Raw genomic sequence first — 11,858 nt, 5'->3', positions numbered from 1 at the left:
ACTTATGGCCTGATTCAGACCCGGACGCTAAGCTGCGCTCTCTCGCAGCTACTAGGGGCCAGGTATGCAAATGCCGTGATCGCACTGTGCGGTGTAAGGACGCCCTCTGTCCTAGAGAGCGATGGCAGAACGATCGCACGCCGCAGTATAAAGCCGCCCACCTCTCTCCCTTAGCACACGTCATCTCCAGGAAGTGTCTCAACAGCCATCTGAGCTGCACGCAGCGCTTGAGGTAGACCTTACCCCGCCGCAAGCACTGCGATCACTGCAGGCTGAAAAACAACCAAATGACATATATAATGACGCATCTTTGCTAAGTATGCACAACCCTAAAACGCAGTTTTGACGGCCAGATACGCCTGCGTTTGCACATCCACTCCCCTGTTCACAAGCACCTTCCCCTGTCACCACCCACAAACGGCGCAACTGTCACTCAAAGTAGCGTCCAGTCTGTGTACTACGAGCGCACGATTCCCGGCCGCAGTGAATGGTTTGCGCATGCGTATTTTGGAGCATACGCATGCGCATATTTGCGATAATCGCCTATAGCGAGCGTCCGCAGCTTGGTGACCGGGTCTGAATCAGGCCCTTAGTACAGTACATCACATTTTTCTATCATTATCACCAAAGTCACCCATTTAACTTCATCCTAAGGCTGTTATGTGGTGCAAAGTGTTCAGAGTGGCTGTCTGGTAAGTAAAGTAAGACAAAATAACACTAGATGGATAACTAATGGTGCGTACACACGGTACGATTAACCAGGACGATATGAACGATAACGATATCGATCATATCGTTATCGTTCATATCGTCATGTTTTTGGGCCCTTCCAACCCCCAAATGACGGTCGATGTGCAGGCACGGATGGTCGATATCAATATCGACCATCACCCGTGCATGCAGGCCAACCTGGTCGATATCTATAGGGACCTGCGATTGTTGATCGCGGGTCATTATAGTCATTTGGGGGTTGGTGCATGTGCTTGATGTTCGATATCGAACATCCAGCACATGCAGGATGATCAGACAACAATATCTTTATCATTGTCTGATCTGTCTGATTGCTCCGAGTGTACGAAATTTTAATCAAATGACCTATGGTGTCTGGTTTTACATTCCATTGTGTATGTATTACACTCTACAGTACAGCCAGGTAATCAACCATAGCAGAATGCAGTGACTCTCTGTGCATGCTGTCCCTTGGTTTTTGTATAATGTAATAGTAACAATTGATGTATGATAAGGTTAGCAGCACATACTCCAGGGCTCCACAACACAGAGCAAACAGTATTTACATTGACTTGCTTATAGTTCTTCCAATCTAGTACAATGGTAAAACCTGCATGTAGATTATTATATCACTCAGTCTGCATACCGCTTCCTTAGGGAGAAAACATAAATGTGGAAATGTCTGCTCAGTTGTTTCCCCTAAAATAAATAAAATAAAACTAAAGTTAGTATTGCAAGTACTTTAAAAAAAATAGATATAAATATATTGATAGATAGATGCTGTGTGTGTATATATATATATATATATATATATATATATATATATATATATATATTGTGACACAGTCAGATTAGGGGTTTCCTCTCCTGGGTAGAAGGACTCCTTTCTTACACACACCCACAGCAGCAGGTAAGCAGCACACCAGTCTGGATGCGAGTACAAGCTGGTCGGTGCCAGTCTTTATTGTACAATGTCAGAAATAACATAAAGAAAACATAAACATAAATCCTAGCCCTGTCGGGGCACTAACTTCACAGGTGGTTCCCTCACTACCAGAACCTGGCAGGGCCTAATGCCCTCACCAGCAACAAAGGCACAGCACAACACTCACAAATCGGTTTTCAAGTGTCTCTGAGCAAACTCCCTGTCTGCTCTCCCAGGTGAGACACTCAGCCCTAAACACACTAGGCTTATATTGGCCACTCTCAGGTGGAAACCCTAACAAGCCTGTTACCAGGCTGAAAGGCCCAAAACCTGGAGCGGCCGTGGGTGGAGCCCTCCCTCTCCTCTCACCCACAACCCCCAGGTCCCAAACCGGCTTTTCAAAAAGCCGAGACTCAAGCCTGCTACACTGCAGACTTTCTCCTGGGGATTTAAAACACATAAGACAGGAATCTGGGATAAATGTCCCTGTCACAGACCACTTTACCAGTGATCCTATCACAATATATATATATGTATATATATATATATATATATATATATATACACACACACACACATGTGCTATACAAAATATATATCTCATATAATTGTCCTTATTTGTACGAGGGTGGTTCAATAAATAAGGTAACAAGACCTCTCGTTGCGTCAATTTATTAAACGCGTATAATAAATAGTATTGCTTTGGTACAGATTATATTTCCACACAGTCGCCACACTTGTCTGAGCATTTATTCCAAAGGTACCCCAAGGCATCTATCCCGGCATAAAGAAATCAGTGTCAAGCATCTGAAGTATCATGACCTTGTGGTCCCAAAACACAGTCACCGTGACCTTCTTTGCTGATGGAGTTTTTTTGAATCTCTGTGAAGGTGGGGATGATGTGTGTTTCCATGTCATGGATGCTTACTTGTTCTCCGGTGTCACATGATGCACCCACATTTCATCGCCTTGAACAATACGCTGCAGTAACTGCTCTCCCTTCTCATGGTACTGCGTCAAGTGTGCAAGAGACACTCGATCCTATTGGTTTTGTGAACTTCTGGGAGTTGCTATGGTACCCAGCGTGCACACTTTTTCCTGTACCCCAGTTGCTCATGAATAATGCTGTGCACAGTACCGAGATGTTCAGTTCGTCAGCAATATCACTAACGCCAATTCGTCTGTCCTCCTCAATCAACCTTCAATACGGCACAAATTGTCATCTGTGGTGGATGTGCTTAGCCAACTCAATCGCTGCTCATCTTGGATGTCTGCCCTGCTGTTATCAAAGGCAGTGCTCCAAACCGTTTCCGTGACATGACGTTATCACTGTACACCTCCACAAGTTGTCGATAAATTTCAACTGCTGATGTGCCCTTTAGATACAGAAATTTGAGCACAATACGCACCTCAATGTTTGACAATGTTTCCGCCAGCCCTGACATCTTACAACTGATGTTGAGACAGTATGACTGCAAGGTATGGTCTAATGGCCGTAAGGGGCAGCAGTGGTCTACCTGCTCTGGTCTGGTGGGTAAATATAATGAAATAGAGAACAATACACACATGAGAGGTCTTGTTACCTTACTTATTGAACCATCCTCATATAAATTTACATATACACACACATATATAAATATATATATATATACACACACACAGCTATGGAGATATATATATATATACATACACACATATATATATGGAGATATATATACACACACACACACACACGTGTACATACACACAGTTATGGATATATATATATATATATATATACATACACACACACATGCATTTTATACATACACATACACACAAACGTGTACATACACACATACAGATATGGATATATATATATATATGTATACACACACATGTATCTTATACATACACACACATACATACATATATATTAGAGATGAGCGGTTCGGTTTTGGCTTGGATCTTCCCACCAAGTTGGATCTTAAAACGAGACAAAACATCATCTTTCACAGATATCTCTGCTGAGATGTCCGTGAAAGATGAAGATTTATCTCTAGCATATTGCACACTTATTTTAACTACTTGGCCAAAGCTATAAAATTATGTCATGCTTAAAGCAGTCCATATGTGTTTGTGGTGTCGGATTATATTCAGTGGTCATTGGATGTAAGTTGCTATAGCCACACAATTAGAGTTCAGTATGTACTTAACACACACACACTTTTTTTTTTTGAAGGTGAAGCGTCAAACAGGGATTTTATATTCCTGCAAAAAAAAGTCGCACAACCAACTGCTAATAAGTCGCAGTAATTGAATAAAGTCGCACATGCAGTGTTTAACAAAAATAAGATGTTTTCATGATGAGACTTCATGATTTCATAGTCCGCCCTTCCCACCGTTCATTTCCGACATTGCTTCTATCAGCTTACAGAACATGTTGCTTATGAAAAGAATACAACGGCTAAAGTCGCACAGATGATTATTTGAACAAACTATATGGAAAAGGGGGAAAAAATCTGAGCTTTCTACTACTGTACGTCATTATTGCTTGTAATAGAGGCGCAGGCCTTATGCAAAGTACAAGCTTCTCATACTCGTGAAGCTTAGGGACCAGCTCCTATGCAATAACAGTGAGAGTTCTGCCTTCAATGTACTGTATGAAGGAGAGAGAACAACCTTAAAATGACATTTCCTTTACAGTAAGTGTGATTTTAATACGGTTTCATTTCTGATATAACACTATAAAAGCGCTGTGAGTGTGTCTGTGTTATCCATTAGACATCTCCTAGTCACCCTATACTCATCCAGTGTAAAGCCCTCATGAAGCAATGCCCGGTGACACAGTATCTGTGGCACAGTGTATAGTGCAGTGAACAATTTCATTTATTGTCCTCTTCTGCTACAATGATAACCAATTTAATTTTCACTTACTATTAAATGGCTTGAAGCAGCGGCATATCTAGGTGTAGGGCATGTACTGTGAAATCACGTTCACTGCTAGAAAGTAAAATATACATTCCATGCAATTAAAATGACTACAAGGGGCAGGTGAGTTATGTTTTGTGACTGACTATTTTGTGAAGGGACTGAGGGCCTGATTCAGAGATGAACGCAAACCCGTTGGTTCGTGTACATCTCCAATGTTTAGATGACTGCGTATGCACGGCAGGTGTACTGCGCATGTGCAGGCCTCCGACTGCGTGCCCGCACATAGGGTCTGAGCGCTCGCAACCGGGTCGATGTTGACCCACTGGGCATGCGCACATCAGAGCCGGCTCCGATGTGCGCATGCGTGAGACCCGGCTTGTGACGGGCGCTCCGTCACTACGGGTCTCGCACCAAAGGGGGCGAGCTGTCGATGTTGAATGACAGCTCGCCCCGTTTGGGAGGTGGGCAGGGGGGGTGGCCGGCCAAACAGAGGCGTTCCCGATGGAACGCTTGCCATTTGGGGGCGGACCCACTGACATCAGCAGCGATGTCAGTGGGGAGTTTCCTGCTCGATCAGAGCAGGAAGCTCCCTGGGGCCTGCGCTTGCCGAGACCCAACCTTAGGGTCTCGTCGCAAGCCCCGATGGTCTCGATGGTCTTGATCATCGCGACCATCACCCTGGTCGGTCGCTAAGCTGTGGGTGGTAACCCACAGCTTAGCTAGCGGCCAGGAGGCCGCACTTCAAGATGCAAGCGGCCGCCCTCATTCAGAGCGACCGCTTGCTACTAACGACCGGGTCTGAATGAGGGCCACAGTGTGCCCCAGCCGCAGCCTGATTGACAGGTTGCGGCGTTTGGGAGGTGGAGCGGGGGCATTCCCTGGCAGAGTTCCCGGAAACGGGGGAGTGACGTCCCCATTTTCCAGGAGGGACGAGGCCAGGATCTGCGTGGGTGCTTGCAGACTTCCTGGCATCGCAAGCTGCCGGGACCCGGCCAGGCTGCGGGAAGCTTTAGCGATTGTTTTGATGTTGTCTGATGGTGATCCCAGGCTGCGATCTCGCACACAGCGCTGGGATTGCGCAAATGCAGCAAGGTGGTGTGTGACACCTCCTTCTGCATTTGCATTGTAAATGGACGGAATTGCACAGCCGCTTGTGTGTTGCTGTGCAGTTCCGTCCATCTCTGAATCAGGCCCTGAATTCCCTGTACTGTAGCAGGGAGGGTGAAACAGTATAATAATGTAATTGGATATAATGTAGATGTTACTATGTCTGTGAAACTGTGATCACATTTTGGAAGGTACAAATGTCATGATAACAGCACTTACCACACAAACTCCATAATGTATATGAGCCACAGTAGCACATGCTGTCATAGACATGAAGACGATCTCCTCCACTGTCCCCAGGTATCTGGAAACAGCTAAACCAACCACTACAGCCAGTGGCCCCAGGAGCCAGTGAAAGACTTCAGACCTGGTGTTACTCATCTGGCATATAATCACTCTGCACTGCCAAAGATAGACACTGGTTTTATTATTTCCAAGATAAACTGAGCTAAGCTGCCTTTATTGCCTTTTTTATGCAGCAAGCAGTATACTTACACTTACTGGAAAGAAATAAAAATCATATAATTACACTTATTTAAGATATTATTCATCCCCAAATTATGGACCAGAAATGACAAAAGTAAAGAAATGATTGATGACTTGTTTTAGACATTGGAAGATAATGGCTAGCAACCATCGATGTTCATTGCGCAGTTGTGGACACCGCTTTCGGTTTTGTTCTCAATGGTTTCATTATAATGGCTACATACCATCGCAAGGCATGTTGTGATGGAGGCGTTCCCTATCTTGTTTCAGCCATATAGTTGTAAATCGTCTCAGGTTAATGAACCCTAAATACACTTGGGCTGATGTAGAGTTGGATGTGTATTTGCACTTTTGCATCCATCCATTCCATATACAGATGTAGCATATTTGGCAGTTACAACTCCTTATATTTTAGACAGCAGGCATGGAGGAAGGGAAAGGGCATGGCAGCGTAGGGTGAGCACAGTACGAACCTGTTCACCCAAATGCGTCTTGTACAGACCACAACAAAGACGCATATGTGCCTCTCCATAGGCGTACAACTGGAAAATGCCCAACCCTTGGTGACTGATGAGATACCACTCCTGAGTGGCTGGTGGTCTATTACATGGGCAGACATCCAGCCATTCTGTGCCAGGATCTGACAGGCTTGGTACATGTCCGTAAATGTGTTATTTATGTTTAAATGTCATTGGCTTACTTTACATGATTAACGAAAATGAAGCGTAAGCAATTTGTGGGTAAGGACTGGGGTGCTCAGTCCTTACACATTCGGACACACAGCTGTGCACCAGGGAGGGCTTAGTAGCGATATTAGCATAACACAGACATGACTATGGCAAAGGATGCACATATTGCCATCGCTGCATCCAAATGTCACTTTCTCTCCTAAAAATGGTAGGGGAAGTGTTGTAGCCATGGTGGAGGGATAACTGGAAAGAATATGATTAGAATCACATACCACAAATCTTTCCAATGAATACTTACTGTCACATTGGAGAACAGGACACCAACCATCCATAAGAATAGCCTTGGTTGCCTGTCCAGGATGTTACATGGAGAATAGACAACCCATACGGTCAACAGAACAAATAAGAGGGATGGAGAGAATAATGGTAAAAGTCCTTCATATACTGAGCTCTTTAGTAGGGTTTTCTCTCGATATGCTCTGTTGGTAGAAGAAGAGGACAAGGTTGATGTTGCCAAATGGACATAAGTTACTATTTTTGGTGTACATTGTTTCTTCTACAATTTTGTTCTGAGAAACGTATGTTCTGGGGATGAAGAGAAGGACAATGGACACAATCTGGGCCTGATTCAGACCCGCTCGCGAGCGCAGGACGCTTGCAAGCGGGTCGATGGTGCCCTACTGCGCATGCGCACGACGGAGGGAGCTCCGTCGTGCGCATGCGCGAGACCCGGCTAGCGACGGGGTAGCCGTTGCTCCGGGTCTCACACCAAATCGGGCGTGCTGTCGATGTTGATTGACAGCACGCCCCCTTTGGTGGGCGTGCCGGGAGCGTGGCTGCCAGACGGAGGCGTTCCCATGGGAACGCCTACCGTCTGAAGCCGGCCCCACTGACATTAGTAGTGATGTCAGTGGGAGTGATTTTGGCTCTGATAGAGCCAAAATCACTCCAGGGCTTGCGGCAGCGAGACCCTACCGCAGGGTCTCCGTCGCAAGCCCAATGATCGCGATGGTCTTGACCATCGCGACCATCATCATGGACGCTCGCTATAGTTGTGGGTGGTCACCCACAGCTATGCGAGCGTCCAAGAGGCCGCTCCATTTTCATGTAGGAGGGCCCTGGCCAGAGCGTCCGGCTCTGAATCAGGCCCTCTGTCTGTTTGAAAAAAAAAACTCCACCCAGTCTAAAAGGTGCATTTGGGCAAGGGGGCTACTGGTATATGACTGATGTTGTGCTAGCCAAGAGATGGGGGTTAGACTGCAAGTTGGGTGGAGTTGTCCTGTATTTTTCATGAATTGTAGCTGACAGCTGTCTTGTCTCCGCAACCAGTCCGACATACTGTGCATGGCATTTCCTTGGTGCAAGCAAGTCTTGATGAGCACTTATCAATTAAACTTTCATGCAGTTAACTGTTTTTCTGGTATTGTTTGTAAAAAGAAATATAGTTGTACGTAGAAATGAGAACACATATTGCATAAATAAAGACTTAAGATATTTAAAGATTGGATTTTTTTTAGTATACCTGTTAAAATCCCAACTTACGCAATAATGTTGTACACCGTCTGAGGGAAGGTAATTAGTGAACTGCATCCTACAAAAATTAAGCAGACAATTGAAAACAATATACACATTAAATCATAAAACTGATTAAATTGACTGTTTTGCTATTTTGTTACACTGTTGACAATGGGCCTGATTCAGATCCACACGCAATGCTGATATTTATGCAGTTTGAGCGATTGTTAGACATTGCGTGTGTATGAAAGCCATACTGCGCGTGCACAGCAGTTGTTTTTATGATCACACACACAATGAGGAATCACTCGCAAAGTGAGTGACGGGTAGTCAGCGTTTGGGGGCGGTAATGGGGGTTGTTAGAAAAACACAGGCATATATGACCATTTAAACATTGTTTTCACGGCATGCATAAATTAGCTACTGCATCCTTGCTCGCAGTAGGTGAGCCCTCTGTGTGACTGGGCACCTGCTGTGTCTATAGCATCTTAGGCCCTCATTCAGAGCCGTACGCTCTGAGCAGAGCGCACGCTCTGAATGAGGGCCGGGCTCCATTTTCATGGAGCGTCCTCCTGGACGCTCGTATAGCTGTGGGTCACCACCCACAGGCTATACGAGCGTGCTTTGTGATGGCCGCGATGGTCGAGACCATCGCGACCATCGAAATTGCGAGCCGGAGCCTGCGGTTGAGGTTTTCAACCGCAAGCTCCGGAGTGATTTTGGCTCTATCAGAGCCAAAATCACTCCCACTTCCCACTTCCGGCTTCTGACGGGAGGCGTTCCCGTGGGAACGCCCCCGTCAGGGAGGCACGCCCCCGGCACGCCCACCAAAGGGGGCGTGCTGTCAATCAACATTGACAGCACGCCCCCTTTGATCGGACACAACGAGCGAAGGACTTTCCTTCGCTCGTCGCGTCTGGCGCATGCGCACGACGGAGCTCCCTCCGTCGTGCGCATGCTCAGTGCATAACATCGACCCACTTGCGAGCGGACAGCCGCTCGCGAGTGGGTCTGAATCAGGCCCTTAGTCTTACTCTGAAGTAGTCTTACTCAGAAGGCTGATGGCCACGTGATCTGCGTCCAATGTTTCGGTTTTGAGCGGCGGATGCGAGTTGTTTTCAGTGGGAGACTCTAAGCTCTGGACGGCGGGTGGCTCGTTAGCATATTTTCGCATTTGCGTTCCATGTAAAATCTGAACTGTGATGGCATTTGTGTGTGGATCTTAATCAGGCCCAATAATAAAATTTTTATTTATTACCAGTAATTTACAATGATATTATTTCAGTAAGTACTCTCATGTGGCATCAATGCTGTCAGCTGGGGAAGGGCTAGTGCTGGGAGTAGAGTCTATTACATTAGTACACATAATGGGCGGGATGTATCAAAGGGAAAAATGCAGTCAAACCCTGAAAATGTGGATTTGAACCCATTTCTCATATGCACCAAGCCCCAGAGTGCAATGCACCCTGGGGCTTGGTTACGGTGGGTAACGCCATCTTCCTGATGGCATTACCCTATAGAAGCCCATAGCCTATGGGCTTCTATAGGGACAGTGCTGTGAGAGGGATCCAATCGGATCCCTTTTAGCACCCCCCCCGCGGCGTGTGCATCCATCTGCGCATGCACAGAAGGATGCTAGAGGGGCTTCTGCGCTCATAGACACAGAAGTCCCTCCATCACAAAGGGTCACTCTTACCAAGAGAGCAGTCCTTTGCGGTGTTCGTCAAGCATATCGGCGTTGCTAACGCTGGCATGCATGCGAAGAGCGGAGTGATGCGATGGGTTATGCATCCCACCCATTAGGTGAAAAGCCTATGTGGTTCTGCCACTGTCCACTATGTCTTGCTGGTCCATACCAGGAGTCATATAGTAAATTGCCTATTATCTCTTAAAACTTGCACAGGCATAATGAGGAGAATATAAGTGGTGTCTAATTGTGAGATACATCTATATTCCGTTCATAAAAGCCTGTTATTGTAAACTTATAGAATGTGTACAGTATGCTTAGCACTGGCCACTTCTGATCACCCACAGGTTACTGATGCTTTAGTACCCAAAGTATCACGCTGTACACACACATACACTTGGCATAATCACATTAGTGATGCCTAGTCATTCTGTGCACCCAGGGTAGTTTTTAGACTATATGGCTCCCAGTGCGAAAAGTCAAAATGTGCCCCCCTCCTCAAAAAAGCATAAAATAGTAGGTTTGTGCCCCCCAGAAAGGGGGAGTGGTCTCACAGTATGGGGTGTGGCCTCAAATGAAAATACTACCCTATGAATAAATGATGTCAATATAACCATAGGATTAGGGATAGCAAAACTGCTGTTTTCCTGTTTCCTGTTCCAAGGCACATTGCTCTCCCACATAAAAAAGCACATTGCTCCCCCAGAGACGAATTAACATCGCTCCCCCCACATAAAAAAGCACATTGCTCCCCCAGAGAGGAAATAACATTGCTCCCCTACAGAGAAAAACACATTGCTCCCACACAGAGGATATAACATTGCCCCCCCCACCGAGAAAAACACATTGCTCTCCCAGAGATGAAATAACATTACTCCCCCACAGAAAAAAACACATTGCTCCCACACAGAGGAAATAAGATTGCCCCCCCACAGAGAAAAACACATTGCTCCCACACAGAGGATATAACATTGCCCCCCCACCGAGAAAAACACATTGCCCTCCCAGAGATTAAATAACATTGCTCCCCCACTGAGAAAAACACATTGCTTACACACAGAGGAAATAAAATTGCCCCCCCACAGAGAAAAACACATTGCTCCTCCACAGAGGAAATAACATTGCTCCCCCACAGAAAAAAAGAACATTGCTCCCCCACAGAGGAAATAACATTGCTACCCCATCGAGAAAAACATATTGTACTCCCACAGAGGAAATAACATTGCTCCCCCACAGAAAAAAACATATTGCTCTCTCAGAGAGGAAATAACATTGCTCCCACACAGAGGAAATAACATTGCTGCCCCACAGAAAAAAGCACATTGCTCCCCACAGAGGAACTTACATTGCTCCCCCGCAGAGGAAATAACTTTGCTCCCCTACAGAAAAAACCACATTGCTCCTCCACAGAAAAAAATTAAACTATACTTACCTGTTGTCGATAGCTCTGCTGAGCTGTCCCTCATCGGCTGGCCTCTGGAGCTGAGCAATCAGCACACTCAGGCACAGTGCAGAGCTGCAGCATGCGGACAGGAGGGGGGCAGGTAGAGAGGCGGCGCAACGGACATCATAGGTCACATATGTCGCGTCTCCGTAGGTCACAGCCGGGTGTGCTGCTGAGCCTCCAAGAAGAGCCCAGTGCTGTCTGGCCCCAGGTCTAGAGTAGTACTGGCTGCAGCACACTAGTGTGGGGTTGTGAGCCGTGCAATCACATGGGTTGCGCACCTCGTGCGCTTGTACAGCTCCCCGCCCCTAGAAACGGCCCTGTGTGCACCTTATATTTCTCCTACTGTGACCCCCATATACT

General features: G+C 46.2%; 1 protein-coding gene across 1 annotated transcript in view; it reads right to left on the bottom strand.

Annotated features, from left to right (window-relative positions):
- Positions 1 to 1,354: 1,354 nt before the first annotated feature.
- LOC148526832 (ethanolaminephosphotransferase 1-like) overlaps positions 1,355 to 11,858 on the bottom strand; it is a 90,020-nt gene continuing 79,516 nt past the window's right edge. Inside the window, exons 7-10 of the mRNA XM_088469769.1 lie at positions 8,392 to 8,440; positions 7,148 to 7,328; positions 5,894 to 6,076; positions 1,355 to 1,428 (exon numbers count right to left, since the gene is read on the bottom strand). Of these exons, the coding sequence (XP_088325895.1) occupies positions 1,363 to 1,428; positions 5,894 to 6,076; positions 7,148 to 7,328; positions 8,392 to 8,440 (479 nt within the window). The 3' untranslated portion in view covers positions 1,355 to 1,362. The remainder of the gene's footprint in view (positions 1,429 to 5,893; positions 6,077 to 7,147; positions 7,329 to 8,391; positions 8,441 to 11,858) is intronic.

This window comes from Taudactylus pleione, unplaced genomic scaffold (genome assembly GCF_031769625.1).
Source record: "Taudactylus pleione unplaced genomic scaffold, aTauple2 ptg000093l, whole genome shotgun sequence".
NCBI lineage: Eukaryota > Metazoa > Chordata > Amphibia > Anura > Myobatrachidae > Taudactylus > Taudactylus pleione.
The sequence above is the reverse complement of the archived record's forward strand: the minus strand, read 5'-3'. Positions and strand labels throughout refer to the sequence as shown.